This window comes from Leptopilina boulardi, unplaced genomic scaffold (assembly GCF_019393585.1).
Source record: "Leptopilina boulardi isolate dan_hultmark-lab unplaced genomic scaffold, ZJU_Lbou_2.1 LbouV2_325, whole genome shotgun sequence".
Lineage (NCBI taxonomy): Eukaryota > Metazoa > Arthropoda > Insecta > Hymenoptera > Figitidae > Leptopilina > Leptopilina boulardi.
This window is the reverse complement of record NW_026137891.1, coordinates 2,889,303-2,909,137: the sequence shown is the minus strand read 5'-3', so window position 1 is coordinate 2,909,137 and position 19,835 is coordinate 2,889,303. Positions and strand designations below refer to the sequence as shown.

Sequence of the window (19,835 nt, the reverse complement as noted above, 5' to 3'; positions counted from 1 at the left end):
TTTTTCTGACTGTCAAGATAAATCATCAGTAATTACCAGCCTAACAATCATTACCCTTGTTGTTGTTGTTGTTTTTTTTTTTAATTCAATAATTTCTTGCCTATAAATATAAAATGATTACAACACACTTTTGGAATACTTTACACAAGAATATGGAATACCAAATAAGAAAAAAATATATTTTTTCTAGAAAAAGTATATTCAGTGAAGAAACTATCTATGGACCAAACAACATAAATATCGTGAATTCTTGCTACATATATTATAATCATGAAGAAACAAAGAGGAAACATATTTTACACGAAATTTCACACTTAATGGTGATTACTAAAGTTTATGAAAGAACATTCAAGGAGATATTTGATTTTAATAACGACGGAAAAGTTTTATTTCAAGTCATGTGAAGATTTGAGAGCAGTTAATTGTAATTTACTATCAAATGCTATGGGGTGCACTTACATCGATGAGAAATTGTACGTACATATAGAGGAACAGTGCCAAGAATTTCCAAATATAAAATATTACATTCGCTCTGGATACGTAATGCATCGTTAGACTTATAACACAAGATATGTGTCTCGAGACGTTGTTTTACGAGAATATATATATATAATATACACTAAAACTATTTCTAAGAAAGATTGAAAATTTATTTTATTTTCACAACACATTCGCAGTTTTATTACTCTAATTATATATATGTTTCATGTTCCTATTTGCAATTATAACTTTACTGTAAATACTTTTCAAAATTAGAGAAATTTGAATTTAACAGTTATATATATATATATATATATATATATATATATATATATATATATATATATATATATATATATATATATATATATATTAATAGAATAATAATTTGATATTCATATTTCTGTATATAGAATTTTTTTTAAATGCCAGAATGTTTAAAGAGCTGTAAATAGATATATATTCAGATATTTACAACCGCTAGTTTCTTTAAAGAATTAAAATTTCTATAATAATATTTCCAGACACGTTTAAGTAATTATTTAAATTATATTATATTCACATAAATAATTATATGCATTTAAACATATATTTTGTATATACTTCAAAGTGTATGAAACTCACATTTCTCTCGTAATTCTATAAATTATTAAGAATTCCCTATGTTTACTATGTTACTAGGAGATCATTAATAATTCTTACAATTAAGTAGACACAACTTCTTTTATTTACTAAACATGCATGAGCTTATCATGATTTCCACATTTATGTATCATTTGCATTAAACATATTTCCCGATAATTATTATAGTATAAACTTTCTAATTTTCAAATGTTCAAATTTTTCTATTATCACAGTAATTCAATTAGCGAACTGAAATTTAGACAAAAATCAAAGATAAAGCCAAAATTCTAATTAAATAGTTAATTGGATAATGGAAACTATAATAACATCGTTTATTAGAGTTCAACTCACTAATAACATATTCAAAGTGAAATTATTTTAAAATAATTTAATAATTTCATTTTAAATAAATTTTTTTATTGTAATAATTTAAAATCGCCACATGTCAATAAAAAAAAGTGACACACTGAAGAATTCATTTTACTCCATTAACCCTCCCCTGACAATAAAACTTTTTTTTTCCCCCCATTCTGACGCAGCATCCCATTCTATTCCGGTTTCCCCTATAATAACAATATTCCAGTCTTAGCGAATTTTTCGGTACATTAACCACTAATTAATATTAATAAAAGTTCACGGCTTTCAATTCACGTCAAGTGTCAGAAAATTAATTCAAAGTTTCTCTAAAAGTAAAACATTGGCTTGTTTATAAACTTTAGTAACCTCATTTAATTAAAATCAATGAATATAAAATAGAACTTTATATTCCATTTTTTCGTTTAATATACTATTTTACTTTATAAAACACATAATTATTGTTATGAAACAAAAAGTATACCAATCTTAAATATTGCGGGAGATAACCTCAAAATTTATAAAATGAGGTATTTAAATAAATAAGAGGAATTTTAAACATATTCAACATGAAGAAACTAATCAAACCCCTAAGTATATTGACAAACAATAATTTGCATAACCTATAAACAAAGATGATTACCTGTTGCCAATGATCCTCAAGTGACGGCTGCGCCGAAAAGTATCCGGTATCGTGTATGTCCTGCAATTCTCGAAAAATGTTCCCACTTGGCAGGATATCCATGGTTGAGGATTATTTGGTGTACACAAGAAACCGAAGAACAGCTGGAAGTGGAGCTCGACGAACAAGCGCAGTCAAAAATAAATAGGAAGAGCAAAAAACGGACGCCGGCTGATCACCGGCAATCAGAAAATAGGAGCAAGGACGATATTCTCAGAAAATGAGATCGCGATTCACAAACTGCACAATGACAGCACGATTATGATCTTGTACATCACACTAACACGTTGATTACCGGTAAATACGCACACGTGCCTATTATCACCATCGAAGATTCATTAACCCCACATGTACATGACGAAAAAGCAGTTTTTTTTTAATACAAGGACCAAGCCGTACACGTCCGATGACGTGACGATTTTCCCCAAGAGAGAATTATCAAAGAGAGAAGAAGAAGAAAATATCGAATCAACACTGCATCACACGGTACATGAAAAAATGATCTGAGTAAACACTCCAAAAAATGACGGAGATGATCGCTGTTCCGTCTGATTGACGCGGCACGAATCACTAACACCAGTATCCATCATATGACGAAGATCTGTCACACACAAAAAAAAACTGATGTTTTCTCCAAAACTTTTTCAAGTATGAAAAGAGGGATTCTCCTAAAGTCGCCGGCTTTCACACAACTTGGAAAGGTCGCCGACACACAGCACTGACAACGTCGTATTACACTGCGCCGACTTTCAAATCCCGCCAGTCGGCGCGTCACTGCTCCTTTTTACTCCAAAAACGAATATTTATAACTTCCTTTTTGTTGTTGTTTTTTTTTCACTAACAAGGTACATACACACACACGCACTTATTAAAAAGCGAAACACTTGTTATCGCGATGTTATCACCTTTAAGTATGCTGACAAAAACTCGAGATTTTTGCACTATAGGGGACGGCGATACTCCCACAACAAAACATACGACCTCCTCCGCGCGAGCGCCGAAGAGTAACTGACGTTCCGCCGTTCAGGACTCACTACCGATGGCGCCCGAACATATACGAACTATAACGAAAATTTATCCGTACCGGCGTCCTGATATCACTGCCGGCGACCGCTACATCGTTTATGGCAGCACTGCTCAACATAACAACGTCACACTAAATAAATCTCATCATCATTAAAATAATTTCACCTTATCAATCTTTTTATGCACTGACAAACAATCTAAATTCTTTACCGCCTAAATTGTAACATTAATTTTCCCTAAATCGTCCTCGGCATTTGATTGGCTGTCGTGATTACGATATATCGAATCGATTATTATTGAACAAATCAATAATGGAATTGAACCAATTCAAATTTAAAAATTATTAATACTTTTCAATGTTAAAGAAGCATAAAATTATTGAGACTAAATAGATAAAACAATTTAATATTGAAAAATAAATAAATTAAACTAATAAACTTAATTAGTAATTAAGTCTAGATGAATAGAATTAGTAATGTAATCGATTATTTGCATAAAATAAATTCTTTTTTCACTGTATTGATTTAATGAGCAGATATAAAAAATATTTTATGTTATTTAAAAAAAGTAGATGAATAATTTAATTAAAGAATATAATTCAAAATAATTTTAAATTAAATAAAGTTTAGAGAAATAAAAATTAATAATGTGTCATAATGAATTAAATTAGTCATAAATTTAAAACATGTGTAATATCCCGTGTGGAAAAAGCCACGATCTTGCCCTCAAGAGTTCGGGGCCCCCGGCGGGGGCCCATGAGGGCTGATCCATATGGCGAATCCATGAGGGGCACCGTAGGGGCCCCGCATGGATCGCCCTCATGATCGATTAGCAAAGTTTTCTAAGTCCAAAAATCAAATATTTTTTTATCACCAAAAAATTAATGTTTATAATGATTCACAACAATGAAAAACGCGTTTTTAATTAAAATATATTTTCACTTTTTTTGAAAATAACACTCACACTTATGGCGAATCCATGAGGGGCACCGTAGGGGCCCCGCATGGATCGCCCTCATGATCGATTAGCAAAATTTTCTAAGTCCAAAAATCAAATATTTTTTTATCACCAAAAAATTAATGTTTATAATGATTCACAACAATGAAAAACGCGTTTTTAATTAAAATATATTTTCACTTTTTTTGAAAATAACACTCACACTTATGGCGAATCCATGAGGGGCACCGTAGGGGCCCCGCATGGATCGCCCTCATGATCGATTAGCAAAATTTTCTAAGTCCAAAAATCAAATATTTTTTTATCACCAAAAAATTAATGTTTATAATGATTCAGAACCACGAAAAACGCGTTTTTAATAAAAATATATTTACACTTTTTTTGAAAATTCACCTGAGATGATTCATGATAATAATCATAAAGCATATAATTAATTATATTTTATAAATTGCATTTGATTGGAAAATATAATTTAATATCTTAACTTTAACTAAATGATGTTAAGCACTTTTCTTTGATAGGTATTTTTGAAGTTTAAATAGCATCAAGAAGTTAGCATTCGTTTTGAAGTAGCGTGCGTAGCGTAGTTGGTAAAGCGTTAGACTCATAGTCCGTAGGTCGTAGGTTCGATTCCCCCCATGCGTTAGATTTATTTATTTCTCAGGTTTGCGTTTAATCATTAATTCTATGTATGAATTAATTGAAAAATGAAAATATCCGTTAATAGTATGCATAAATTACATATTTTTTAATTTTTTAATTAATTAATTTATTATTACTTTTAATTATATCCGACAGTTAATTAATTAGAACGTTAATTAATAAATTCAATTTGAGTAAGAATTTAATTTAAAATTGAATAATTATTAAATAAATATGTTATTTATTCATAACTTAAGCTTATTTATTATTAATTAACTTTTATTATTAATATTATTGATTAAAAAACATTATGGCAAACTTGAGGGCAAGATGAGGGCAAACGTGAGGGCCCATAAGGGCGCCCGTAGGGGCACCCTCATGGATCGCCCATGCGGGCGCCCTCATCGATGAGCATGTCGTTTCCATGAGGGGCCCCTATGGATCATCCATATGCGCCCCTCATGGCATGAGGGCGATCCATAAGGGCCCCCGCTGGGGGCCCACATCACTTTTCCACACGGGATTTAAAATCTAATATTAAAATTATATAATTATTATTTATTGACAATAATAATAATTTAATATCAATTTTAGATACGCATATTATTATTAGTAGTAGTAGTATTATTCGCGTTATATTATAAATATCATTTTAATTATTATTATTACTATTTTTTTTACTATTAATATTATTATTATTAAAATATTTTCAAAATTGTAAATTGTTTTCCTACATTTTTAAATTATTAAATCACGAATTAATTAATTATCAGCGAAAAAGTGAATAAATATATTTTGACTCACCAAAAATTTTGCAGATTGAAAAATTAAATAAACCAGCTCACCTGTAACAAATAAAAATTATTACTTAAATATTAAAAAAAAAAAATTTTTTTTTCTTTTAATTTCAAATATTGGATAGATATAGATATCAGTGTTGGGTAAGTTACTTTCTTTTAAGTAACACTAGGTCTTTAAAAGATGATTTTTCTACAACACTTCTATTACATAATCCATAATTTTTTTATCCAATATTTTTTGAGTAACTAGCTTTGAATCGGAAGTCCAGTTTTCCAAAAGAGTTTGCTTCTTATTTGACTGTGATGAAGAATATGAGAATTGTTCTTCGAATTTTCTCTTTTTTTTTTTTCTTTCGCTATAGCTGCTTCTAATTCTTTAACGCATCCATGTTTAACCTATCCAAGTATTTATTTATAAAAATTTTAAAAATATTATCATTATTAGAAAATTAGTTTTTATAATCATGGATTTTGTTTGCCATGTTAAAAATTAATTTACAAATCAATTAATAAGGTACAATTTCGACACGGGGTTGCTAAAAATTATTTTTATAAACTCTTAAACAAAAGTCTATATAAAACTTCCGAATATAAATAAATTAATTAAAATCTTATTTTAAAAAATCTTATACACTGTTTAAATTATGCAGGTAAATCCCCTATATTGCAACCATGTTCTTTTGCGCGCTTTTTTTGAAATGCGAAATTATTAAGTTTTTAAAGCAATAAAAAAGTGCAAAGAAAGTAACGAAATAACTTAAAATTAAAAGTTACTATTAAAATAGTAACTAAGTTACGTTACAAGTTACTTTTAAAAAAAGTAACTTAGTTACGTTATAAGTGACAAGTAAAGTAACTTTTTCAGTAACTTAGTTACTAATAACTAGTTACTATACCCAACACTGATAGATATTTATCGAAAATGAATAGAATCTCATAAAAAACTGAAATAAACAATTTTGCAAATTTAAAAATAATAGAATAACATTAAAATTTGTCTTATGCAAGAATTTTGAAAATAAATCACTTGTCATATCCGTTTTTTTTCAAATTGGTTAATGTTTAACAATTCAAAAGTCATCCTAAACATATTCAAACACACACAGTGTTATTAAGATAATTCCCAACCGCATGTTCTCTCCTTCTTTTTCTTCATCTTTTTTTTTAAACTGAACAAAAAAAATATTTTTCTACATATATCAGATAACGTATAGTGTATATACATATATATATATATGCGTTATCTTTCGTAATTTTAACGATGCTAATATGCATTGTCCCAAATACTCTTCTGTGTTGCACAGGCTCAACAAAACACGTCTATTTACGTGAATACTTCACACGTTATTGTTAGAACAAGTAAGCCATCGGAAAGTTTACATTTTTCTGTTCATTATATAGCCGCGTGCAAACTTAACTTACGTTTCCTATTTCATGAAGCGGAACACACGTACAATGTCGCAATACTCGTGAGAAGTACATTCTTTTTTTTTTTTTTTTTATTTTTAAGAAAAAAAATAATATAATATACACGCGGTGCAGACGTAAATAACTCCATTGACACGTTTTCATTTTACGTATAGAAATTTTTTTTTGAATGAGCGTTTCGAATTTCTATTTTAAGTAAATTTACGCTGTTTTCACATTTAATGATTTAAACAATACTATATTTGTTTAACGAAAAAAGAATTTTTTTTAATTTAAAAAAAAAATTATTTTTGAAATTTTTATCATATAATCAGATTTTATAATAATGTATATAGAAGGGGGAAGGAATGGTAAACAAGGTGCATTGAGTTTATGAATAATGCGAAGAGCAATCGCGATTGAATGACTCAACGTTGATTTTACTCAACTGGTAAATTGTAACTTACATGTTTAAGATTGAACCCTATCAGCGGATGAAAGAATCGTCATGTGTGTGATTCATGAATTCTGCGCCGTTTTTTTTTTCCCCCGGTTATTTTATTGATGTTAGTACAACGTTCGAGAATGTTAAAGATAAGATATGTATGTAGTTGAAACAATTGAAATGAATGTCAAATGAAAAATGGATTTTTGCACGAAGAAATCAGTTTCGTTTTTAAAAAGAAAAAATAATTTTCAAAGAAATAAATATGTAAAAAAAAAAGATGAAAAAGAATTTAATCAAAATAGAAAATTTTACTTTATCTTATTAAATTGCAAAAAAGTATTTTTTTAATCAATTTTTTTTTTAACGGAAAAAAAAATATAAACGAAAGAACAAATTGTTCATTTTAAATTATTTCTTTTCAAAGCATATATATAAAAGTCAAGGTATTTATCGAAGTTTTACGTAACATTTTCCTGTACGACATGGAGGAATATTACAATATGCTTCAATGATAAGTCAACAAGTTTCTTTTAATAATTCGTTTAGTAAAGTTAAAATCGATAAAATAAATTTTCATTTATTTTTTATTTGAAAAATTCCTTCTGTATTACTATTTTTCAGTATAATTTAATTAAAATGAATTTAAAATAAATAATATTGGAATTTAATTCACTATAAAGAAATGAAAACAGTAAATTTTCATTAGTATTTAAAAATATTTAAAATATCCGAGACTTATATATATTTAAAAGTCGAAAAGGATGAGATGATAAATTAATAGTTTTTTTTTTTTTTTGATAAAATAAATCACAGGAACACTCGCCTCGTTTGCAAGTATTATACACCACGCGACTAAATTGGAACCTTTCAGACTCGTATTTTACTAGAGGAGACCTTAAGAAAAAAGTGTTTTAACCCAAGTTCCGGTGACTCAGAATCCTTTTCAGCTAAGAAGCTTGACCTTTAAGGGAAACCTCAAGATTTAGCCCGAGAGCTTCCCGAACCACGTTTTGCGGGTTAGTGCTCGCGTTTGCCATAAATATATGGCCAGTCCCATTTCTTTCCACGAATTGGACAGAAGCCCAAATCTCGAAAAGCTTTTCTATATAGCGCGACGATCTTCTTCCCTGTCGATTGCTGATGTTTAAATCGCGGCAAAATTCACTTGAAAACAGTAGTGAAATTTTTTTTTTTTTTTTTTTTTTGAAAAAGAAAAATATCAATGTTAACGTACAAAAAGAATAACCAACTAGTTTCTAGGTGAAAAGAACGAAAAAAAAAATTTACTGGAAAAAACGTATATGCAGGAATAAAAGTTAATAAATAAGCGAATACCCAGTCATTAATTCACAGAGTGAACATGGAACAGGCGAAGTAATAGCGTTCATTAGTCCCTTTTCAAAAGCTCGCGTTGATATTCCACCCGCTCAAATTAAAGCATTGTAATTGCATCCAGTAAAATATTCACAGAAATTGAGAACATCCGATTGAGAAACATACCATATTTTAACTAAATGACAAATGTGAGTAACATTTACGAAAGAATTATTATTTTTTTTTTTCTTTTTGACGACTAAAAACGCAATATTTCAATGTGACGATTAACTCGTTTCCTATTTTAATATTTAAAAGAAATTGAAAAATTTGCCTAAATTCCACTTTTATACCACTTTATCGAATCGATACAAAAATAATATAAGAATATATAAAGTCCTACAAGTTCATAAATAACCATACCAAAAGAAATTAACTTAATTAAAAAATTGTAATATTTAAAAAAAATATAAATATCTTTAAGTGAAAAGTGTAATTTTCGAATAAATGTTGAAAATAATATACAAAATTATAATTAACAATTATAATTACCATAATTTGTAAATATTACAAAATTTACCTTATTACGTTCGATTATAATGCTATCCAATCCAGTCTTGATTATTATTTCCTGAAATGTGTACATCCTCCTTTCAAATAACATCTTCCTTTTTGACAATTGAACACACCACCTAGAAATTAAATTTTTTGAATATTATAAATAAACAGAAAATTTAAATGCATTTGCTGTTTTGGTACCTTTCCAATACAATTTTCAGAGACGAAAAAGAATAACAATAAAATTTATAACTTGAAAAATTTTTCCACTTGGAAACTCAATTCTCGAGAACGAGAAAAAATAACAGAAAATAAAATTTAAAACTTGTAAACTCAATTTTTTTTGGGGGAAGAGAAAAGGCGAAATAAAAATGTAAATATTAAAGATTAAAAACTTTGAAAATTTCTCTTCTTGAAACTCAATTTTCAAAAAGGTCAAAAAAGAATAATATAAAAATAAAAAAGCTAACACGCACTTACAGCATTATTATTATTATTACAAAAGTTTTCAATTATTTTTTTTACTGTTACGAAATTTTAACATGCGATTTAAGCAAATTTCTATCACTTCCGAAATTCTGATTATATATATAAAACAAAAACGAACCGATTCCGATTAATATTCTGACAATTATGAAAAATAATGTTAAAGGAAAACAAACGCGATTTTCGAAATATTGGAATACTTCCGACGAAATGACGGGGAAACATAACCTAAAACTTGAACGATCGCGGTTTTAATAATACGAACACTCCCGAAGCTAATTACTTTCGTTATGTAAAAAAATTAAACGATGTACTTTAAAAGACGAGTTAAAATAGTTAAACTATATATAAAAACACATAATCTTGTGAAATGAATGTCAACACAATAAATGAATACATGTGAGCTGTGAGCATAGATTGTATGTAACTCAAGACAGTTTTGAGCAAATTCCATGTGACATTTTTAATTGCACTGTTTCTAAAATCAATAATTCCAATTGATATATTTTATATTGTGCATTAAATATTAATAAAAAAAACGAAAAAAAAATATGCTTTCGTAACAGTTTTCTGGTGCACTTTTAATAAACAACAGGGCTGGATAGCTACAGGTTATGAAGACTTCTTATTGGCTAGTAAATTACCGAGAAAGTTATAAGCCAATAAAAAGTGTAGTACAGTTTGCAGCGACATTCAGCTTACTGCAGGTTCGCAATCCTGCTTATTAATATAAATTTTATATCAAAGTTCGATAAAATTCTTCTTTAATTTTAATTGTTTTCGCAAATTATTATATTCCTATCAACAACGTGAACTAATTATTATAATATTTATTCCTGTAACGTTAATCTTTTTGATGTTTAAAATTCTTATTTAATTTTAATCGTTATCTCAAATTATTAATTTCTTATCTACAACGTGAAGTAATTATTTTAATATTTATACCTTTAACTTCAAACTTCTTGATGTTGAAAAGTACTTCTTTCTTCTTTTGACCTTCAATTCTTCTCATCTACTACAAGAAAGTGGCGGAAATCAATGATGGCTAAATTAAAAATCATTTGGAAAAAATTTCTTGAAGCGACACAGATGTTGCCTTGAATACGTCCAAATTGGAACTGAGCGTGCGTGGTGGAAAAATTTTATTTTATAGTTCGAGCTCAGTCTGCCGCTTAGTCTACCGTGCGCTGATTGGACCGGGTATTCACTGCAGGTAGCGCTGATTGGCTGGCGCTCTTGATGCCAATCAAAGTCTATAAATATAGGTCGTTTTTCTCCTACCACTTCAGTAAGCAGTTGACTCTTCCAGACGTAGGATCTGCGCAGCTTGAAAAAAATATTTTTATTTTCTATTCATTGTTAGGACTGGTCAACTGCTTTCAAGGTCGAAGAAAGCATAATCGCATTATGATATCAGGTGGATGGATCATGTATTAAAGGATCATAAATCGATGAGCAAAGTAATTTATGGTTAGTATTGAGGTTTTTATATTATTTAAGTAAATTGAATATAAATATAGTTTTTCCAAATTAATGTGGGAACAGTATAAACATTGATTGATATCTATGACAATGTCGCCATCTTGTTAGGATATAGTAGCATTTAGTATGCAATAACATTATTATTAAATTTTTTTTTCACTAATTACTGATAAATTATATAGGTTGATTGTCAGGATAGAGAAAACTAATAGATAAAAATTTTATGACACGAAAGCATAACCTGAAAAGATTAGCATCGACATGTTAAAGAAAAAAATACAAGTATATAATTAAAATCTTAATATAATCTTTTGTTAAATAATCAATATAAAAATTAGATAAGAATGAATGAAAAAAATTAGGTTTCCATCAACGGAAATATTTTTATGTTGGTAGAAGTGGAAAAAGTTTATTTTTTGTTATCTTGGGTTGGCAGTGCCGCTTATTGCAAATGGCGTCGTCACACAGAAGAAGATGTATTCTTTGTTCGACAGAATTTAATCGTGTAGTGTTTTTTTTTATCATAACCGTAATTATATACATATTTGTTGGTAAGTAAGTGCAGTTTGATATGAATAATTAAAAATGAATAAAAGTACTTTTGACTTGTTACACATATTGTGACTTCACATTACCGTCTCTATAGTGAAGATATATAACAGCATTCTTGTACATTAGAATTTGTTGATTGATATAGAACAATTTAAATAATGAAAATAAATTAATTAAATGTTAATAAAATTGAAAAAAATAATAAATAAAGTTACTTCAAGAGTAGTATAAAAAATTATAATTATTTTAGTTGGAGTGTAATTGGTTGGTAAGACTGATCACTACAGTAGACATTGTAATAATCATTGTTGACAGAGTTACAAAATATTTCGTGCAAAACAAAAGAATCTTACAATGTTAATGTCAATTATAAATATAGTTCAATAATTAAGTTTAGTTTGATATAAATATTCAAGATTTTATCCAATTTTTGTTGGTAAATATGAAAATTTTTTAATATTTTGTCAAATTTGATCATACTTTGGATTTTAACCTAAAAATTACTGAATAACAAATTTCACATTTCAATTATAATTCTGTTCGGATATTTCTCCGCCATATTTTGGAGACAAAATTAAAAAACAAAATTTTATTAATATTAAAATTTGTATCGTATATTTATTTAACTTTTTTTTTATTTATTTGCAGAGCTAAAAGTAGAACAAATTCATCTCAGGAAAAAAGGACTTAGAGTGCTAATCCTTTCGGCGTCAATTCTTCTCCACACAGGTGAATATTTATTTATAAAAACAAAGAGTTTTACTGATTTTTTTAAATATAACACATTTTTTTCAAAAAATTCTATCTTACATTTTAATAGCAATTTTATTATGCATTATACAATTTTTTAACACTCTCATTTTATATTTGTAAATATAATAAATTATTTTCTTGTTTTAATTTTTTATTTGTAATATATGAAATAATTGAAACTTCTTTTTAAATTTGATAAAATTTAATATCTATTTTTAAAAATAAAGTTGTCTAATTTTTTATTTAAACAATTTTTGTTTATTATTTGTCTAAACAGAATTCAGACTTGGAGAGGATTTGGATAAAATTCATATCCATAGATGAGATGACAAGTGACAACTTTTACTAAATCTTCGAAGAAGTGAGTACTCTCTTTCTCTTTTGTATCTTTTTTTTACAAATATTTATTATCATAAGTTTTTTCTTCTTTTGATACAGAAAATTTTATCTATTAAATTATTAATTACTTACAAAGTTTACAATTTAAACAATTTTTGATAAAAATTACATTAAAGTTATTCTTAATTAATAAGACAAATATTGTGTTAATTAAAATTTACACCATACAAAATTGACATTACGAAAAGATTTAATTTTTATAAAATCAACTATATATATTAATTTTATTTTGAAATTTTTATTTTAAGTATTTATGTTAAATAATGTTTTTCTCAATTTATAGGTGTCCAATCATGAAGGATGGGTGTTTGTTGCAGAGCTGCTCCTGGAGGAGATCTGGCATTGCTGAGTCGCTGTTCAATGTAAGTTGTTTAATTTTTTCTCTTAATTTATGTATATTTTGTGATAATGATTAATGTTATTAACACATATTATTTGTTTAAATATTTAGAAATAAAAATATGTACAATTATTAGAATAATCTAATAATTTACAATATTCAGGATTTTTTTTTTAATTTTATTTTACACTTATAATATAATGAATTATTTTTTTAGGCAGTTGGTCCAGTAGCAGGAAGATTTGTCCAGTCATCGTACCTTTAACACGTCGCGAAAAATCGCAAATTGTAAGTATTCCTTTTTCATTGATTAATTTTGAACAAAGTAAATTTTTAAAAATTAGAAATAATGATAATAAATAGATATTATTGAAAATATCCTTATTTAAATAATAAATACTAGTAAAAAATAGTTTTCAATGCTTCAAAAATTTTTTTAGAAATATTAATTGTGATAAAAAGAAATAAAATTAATTGATTGATAATTTTATCTATTATTTTAAATAAATAATTTTGGGATTAATTGTAATAATTAGAATTAGAATAATTAATTAGAAATCCTTTATTTTACATATGATTTTTTTTATTTTCAGTCTATTCCAGGGAAGAAACTTTCATCTATTTAAAGAGATAGAGAGAGTATGGTGTCATCGTATACCTTTAACACGTTGCGAAAAATCGCAATAGGTAAGTTGGTTAATTTTAAACATTATTACAGTAAATATTGTAGGATATTGTCAATATTTTGTAGGATTTTGGAATACAATTGTAAATTATTTAAGTTTTAATTAATTTTTATTGTTTCAGTGTTTTTCAGTCCATGCCCAATAAACAACTTGAAGGACAGGAAGGATGTGGAAGAAGAAAAGTGGTCCCTGCATACTTTTTTTTTATAAAATTTTTTGTTTTCTTTTTTCTTTTTTTTTATAAAATTTTTTTTAACGCTCCCGGCCTCGCGCAGAAGTGCGCGCAAGACAGAGGGATCCTCGGGAGCAGACCTGAAGCGCTCGAGAAGTGGCGATGTAACTTTTGCCCCGACGTGGGATTCGCCGATCGGTGAGTCCTGTTTTATTTAACCCCTTCCCTGTTTAAAATAGTCATTTTTTTTATAAATTCAAATTAAATAGATTCATAAATTGAAAATTAATTTCTATCTATTTAATATAAAAAAAATTAGATATACTTAATTTTTGAATTTTCTTCATTTTTTTAATAAAAAGTAGATTTTTATTTTAAGTAAAATATTAAAATTTAATAAAAACAGGGAAGGAATTCTGACAACATGGTGACACCATTGACAATATGTATTATTTTCTAGTATTTTTTGGGAGTAATCTAAAAAAAAATGCATTTGATATTTTTGGAAATTTAGCCCCTCAAAATTTCTAACACTCCCCACATCCTAAAATATTACATGTTTTGTGGATTACTACCTTAATACTATGTAAATTAATATTATTGTCAATGTTTTTTTAATTATTTATATATGAGAAGCAATTTTTTAAAATCTAATACATTTTTGAATTTTTTTTGAAACATGATTTTTATGAATAAAAATTATGTTTGCAGAAAATATTTAAAGATGGATTAATTAGGTTTTGAAAAAATGCTCCTCATATGTATGTTATTTATTTACTGTATGTTCAATATTTTTAATGTTTTGTAATTTTTCTGATAGAGTCAAAGTAACTTTCTTTCCATAAAAAAAGTAAATTTAAAGTAAATTTATTAAATTTTATTAACTTAACTTAAATAATCAAATTAATTGATTTTGTTAACAATTTATCAATTTGGATAGTAAATTTTAAATTTAATTCTCAAAAATTGAAAGTTAATGCATGTGAAATTAAAAATTTTATAGTTTTTGATAATTTTTTAATGATGCACTAATTAAATATTTTCTTTTCAGAAAAGATCGCTCAGGTGACGGTTGCGTCCCGGGACGTTAACACTAGTGTAGGTCATTTTGCACCTGGGCGGTATTAGTTTCGTTCAGAATATAAATTTAGGCAGAAAATTCGGGAAAAATAGGCATTTATGTTCGTTTTAAATATAGCCATAGGTAGGGAAATCGGGTAAAAAAATGTAAGTAAAAAAAAAGTAGCTGGAGTACCAGTGAAAATTTACTTTATTTCAATGTTTCATTTTTTTGTCACTATGTTGTCTTATATTTTAATGTTCTGTGAATGTTTGTTAAGTGTTTTGTTCTGTTTACTAAATGTTTTGTGAATGTTTTGTTTAATTGTTCATTATTTTCAGTTGATTCATCGTGGTGAGAAATAATATTTCTTTTTAATTAAAATAATCATTTATTTTTTTCAGGAATATGTAATTTATTATATTTTTAATATATTAATCTATATTTATCTATAATTATATTTATATTTTAATCTATATTTATCATATATGAAAATTTTATTACTATTACAAAAAATTAAATTATGCCCTACTATCTCTACTTAAATTAGTTAACATTTTAATTTTGATTTTTTTTTAACACTTTTAGTTAAAATTGAAATTAAATTATACAAAATGTTAACTATTTGAGAATTTAGAGAATACTTAGAATTTTAAATTGAATTTTAATTAAAAATCTTTTTATTTATTTGCAGTTTCAAATTTTTCGGGTATTTTTTTGTAAATCTTATTATTCAGTATTGCGATCGTTAAAATCGCAGCTGTTTTATTTTTTACTGAGAGTATTAATATTTCGAGTGAGTACAATTTTTTAGATTATTAAATTTATTTTCATATTATTTATTACTTTTACTAAGAGCTTGTTTACTTTCAGGTACTATAACAAAGGTTAATCGTCATAAATGTCAGATGAATTACAGATGGAAAATTCGCTTTTTATTTTTATTATTTTCGGGAGTGTACGAAGTTTTTGAATCGCGATCGTCTTTTCTTCTTTTGTTTAAATTTTCAATTATTGTTTCGGGAGTGTTCGTATTTCCTAAAACGGCGATCGTTTAGCAATAAAATTCTTACAGTAATATTTTCTCAAAATCAGAAATTCGGGATTGTTTTTTTTTTTAAAACCGCGACCGTTTTATAATAATTTGTTAAATTAGTATTTTTTAGTTAAATCATTTAGGAGTGATCGATAATATTTTAAAAAGCGAGTGATATTTTCCCTGACAATATTATATCTGGAAAATGAGAATAGTTGTAAGTTTGCGTAATATTTCAATACAGAATAATGTTATTAAAATTAGTTTAGTTTCATCAAGTGTTTCGTCTTTATTAATCGATTTGAATTTTTCAGATTAAAACACCGGAAAAAGAATGATGAAAATGGTCCAGAAATAGGAAGTTCAAAACAGGTTCTGATGAAATATATATCGCTCCATTGAGGGAATCTATATTTGTAAGTCCTTTGATTTTTAACACTATTGATATAATTTATTTCTTAATTATTATTTTAGAAATTAATGACAATTTCCAAATTTTTTAATTTTATTAAATGTTCTTTTTAAATATAATTAAAAATGCAAAATATGCTTATTGGCAATTGCAAAATTAAATTTATTTTTATGCTGACGTGTAATATTTATCATAATATAAATAACTTGAAATGAAACACGATATGGAGAAAATTGAACGCGATTATTATATAGAGACGAATTATAAAATATATATATATGTCTTTTGTGTTTTTAAAGACCTATAAAAATAACTTGTTGAGCTACTTGGTGGCTTGTCAAGATCACAAAACGATGTCGGACGGTATAAAGATATATATATATATACGTATATACAGGTTATAAGAAGATAGGGTTCGTTGTTATTTTAGCAGAGACCTAGCAAGATCCGGTTGGTAAAAGAGGCGGAAGTAATATCGTGCGGCGTAGCTAGAAACTCGCTTCGTCCATTAAGGACCATTACTTATTGTATCTCCCTCTCTCTCTCTCTCTTTTTTTTTATTTCTTTCATTTTTTAGAAAGTTGAAAAAAAAGTTTCTTAAAAGTTTTTTCACAATGCTTTAATTGATATTTATACAATTAATTTTTCCTCATTATCATTTTGATTTTCATGTCAAATTTAAAAATAAAAATATATTTTACTGCTTTTATTTTAGAAAATATAAATATATTTTACAATTGTTCAACTTTTCGAAAAATGACAGAGGATTACCAGGGAATTTCATATTTTATTTGTGAGAATTATAATTTTCTTTTTGACTATCAATCATGAGTGCGTCTTTAAATGTATACAGTATACACGCACAAAGTATTTGTCAATAGTAGCAGTCTACTGCGTAGGGCGAATAAATATCTCACATCAATCAGACCTTATAACCTTGTAAGGGTTTTCTTAAACTTAAAGGAGAAAGATTTTTCATAATTTTATTTCTAAAGAAAATATCCCACTTTTTTTGGGGGGGGGGAATTCGGAAATAAAAAAAAAATTCCACTACAGAAAATTATTTGTTTGTTTTAGATTCTATTTTTTTCATTGGAGATACTTTTCTATTTTCTTTTAAACTAAAGAAAATATCACATTTTTGGGGGGAAAATTCGGAAATAAAAAAATATTCCATTACGCAGGAAATTATTTTTATTGTTTGAGAATCTATTTTTTTCATTGAAGATATTTTTCTATTTTCTTTTAAATTTCTAAAAAAAATATCTCACTTTTTTAGGGAAAATACGGAAATAATAATAATAAAAAAAAAAAAATTTCCATTACAGTAAATTATTTTGTTTGCTTGAGAATCTATTTTCTTCATTGAAGATACTTTTCTATTTTCTTTTAAATTTGTTCGACGTTTTGAAAATTATTCTATATGTATATAGTGAAGGAAAATTTAATTATATTTTAAACTATGTAGAATGCAGAGCGAGAGAGGTGATCAAAGGATAAAAGAAGTTATATATATATATATATAGAGCACAAATGATGTTCCTTTTGAGTTCAGAATTAATTAATGAATTTTAATTAATAAGAATATATATAGTGTAGCGATTTTAGAGAGTACATTATATATTAAAATGATATAGTTGAGAATTAATAATTTGCAATTTTTTTTTTTATTGACATTAAATGCATTTTGAACGATGTATATTTTCTCTTTGTGTATATGAAAAGCGTCGTTGACTTTGTATATATGTTGAGAGCTAAGGAATTTTTTTTTGCAAGGCACCCTCCAGTTTGCCAATTCCAAAGTTTCAAGAGGAATTTAGGTATTCGTTATATAGAGCGTATAACAATGCAAAATTGTAATCTTGTTTAGCCTTTATTTCTCTCCCTTCTCAATTACGCGAAGGTCACCCTCCTTAAATCGATGAGTTCTGAAGGAATAGCAGAAATTGAGAAACAAAGCTTTGCTATATAAAACACAATCCGGCAATTTTGTTCTTAGATATGTTTTTTTCGAATAAGGGTGCGATAATTTAACCCCTTTCAGGTTTTTAAACGTTCTACTTTAATTTTAAAAATAAATACACTTGTCTTGAGTGAAAATGGGTCTTTAGGTTATACGCATAATTCAATTAACGGCAGTATGAAAATTGGAACGTTCCAAGAAACTTTACTTCTTGCTTCATAGTTTACGTTGATTTACTTTCCCCTCAGAATAGGTTAAACATTTATTTGAAACTAGTGGTACTTAAATCACTTTTTAGTTTGACTATTATTAATTAATAATTTTCAAAAAAAAAAAATGTGTAATTATGAGTGCAAAAAAAAATTCGATTCTTGATAACAAAAAATAGGGAAAAGAATGAATATATTTAAATTTTAATAGGGAATTTGGAAAATATAATATTTTTAAATTAGTTGATTTTGATGTGCAAGGAATTGTTAAGTTTTTCATTGACCTCGTCCCATAAATTCCAAACTCCCAAGGATATGCGAATGTGCAGTAAACAGCCAGGGGAAGCTGAGGGTCGTTTGTAGAATAATAGTCGACGCCAATAGTCATACAACTGTATACTATATATATATATATACAGATATATACTATAGTCCGATCCTCTCGCATTTACGCGATTCGCTACAGAGGAGGCATGATGCAATGGGAATTACGTCAGACTGCAAGTTCTTATACAGGCTTTACGGACTAGTCAGTAGGATTATATATTTTCCTCCCAGTCAGCTTCTAGAGATTTATTTTTAAACTTATTTTTTCTTTTTTAACTTTTCATGTTATATAAAATTTATAAATTAAATAATTTTTGACGAATAAAATTTACTTACATGTAAACGAAACTAAAAAAGAATAATTCAATTCAAATTGAAATTTAATTTTTAAAATGTAATTTTAAAAAGGAATTAAATTGTAATTGTAGAAAGAATGTAATCTTAAAAAGAATCAAAATAGAATTTCAAAAAAAAAAAAAAATAAAATATAATCTTAAAGAGAATCAAAATATAATTTTAAAAAAAATTAAAATATAATTTTAAACGGAATTAAAATATAATTTTATAAAGGAATTACAAAAAAAAAATAGTGTGAAATTAAAATTGATCAGTGAATTAAAAATGACAAAGACATATAGGTGGAATTTTCAAAGAACGGTATATTTA

At 26.7% G+C, this 19,835-nt stretch overlaps 2 protein-coding genes and 1 long non-coding RNA gene across 8 annotated transcripts in view; 2 read left to right on the top strand and 1 right to left on the bottom strand.

Annotated features, from left to right (window-relative positions):
- Window positions 1-10,869, bottom strand: part of LOC127284687 (Krueppel-like factor luna) — a 314,141-nt gene extending 303,272 nt beyond the window's left edge. For 2 of the 5 annotated variants that reach the window (XM_051310275.1, XM_051310276.1), the window contains exons 1-2: window positions 9,773-10,373; window positions 9,315-9,426 (exon numbers count right to left, since the gene is read on the bottom strand). In XM_051310275.1, the coding sequence (XP_051166232.1) occupies window positions 9,315-9,426; window positions 9,773-9,777 (117 nt within the window). In that variant the 5' untranslated portion in view covers window positions 9,778-10,373. Of the gene's footprint in view, window positions 1-2,101; window positions 3,153-9,314; window positions 9,427-9,493; window positions 9,642-9,772; window positions 10,374-10,723 lie in introns of those variants that run through there. The other 3 variants (XM_051310278.1, XM_051310279.1, XM_051310277.1) reach the window with 3 other exon arrangements.
- Window positions 10,870-11,105: 236 nt separating this feature from the next.
- On the top strand, window positions 11,106-15,741 carry LOC127284460 (uncharacterized). 2 transcript variants are annotated; one of them, XR_007843483.1, is made up of 7 exons: window positions 11,106-11,248; window positions 12,461-12,541; window positions 12,843-12,926; window positions 13,248-13,326; window positions 13,522-13,592; window positions 13,898-13,991; window positions 14,112-15,741. It is a non-coding gene; the product is annotated as an uncharacterized LOC127284460 (long non-coding RNA). The 2 variants fall into 2 exon arrangements; XR_007843482.1 differs by lacking the exon at window positions 11,106-11,248 and adding an exon at window positions 11,682-11,811.
- A 385-nt stretch (window positions 15,742-16,126) lies between these two features.
- The window catches only part of LOC127284444 (ecto-NOX disulfide-thiol exchanger 2), a 135,204-nt gene continuing 131,495 nt past the window's right edge, over window positions 16,127-19,835 (top strand). Inside the window, exons 1-2 of the mRNA XM_051309881.1 lie at window positions 16,127-16,475; window positions 16,573-16,674. The gene's annotated coding sequence lies outside the window, so the exon portion shown is untranslated. The remainder of the gene's footprint in view (window positions 16,476-16,572; window positions 16,675-19,835) is intronic.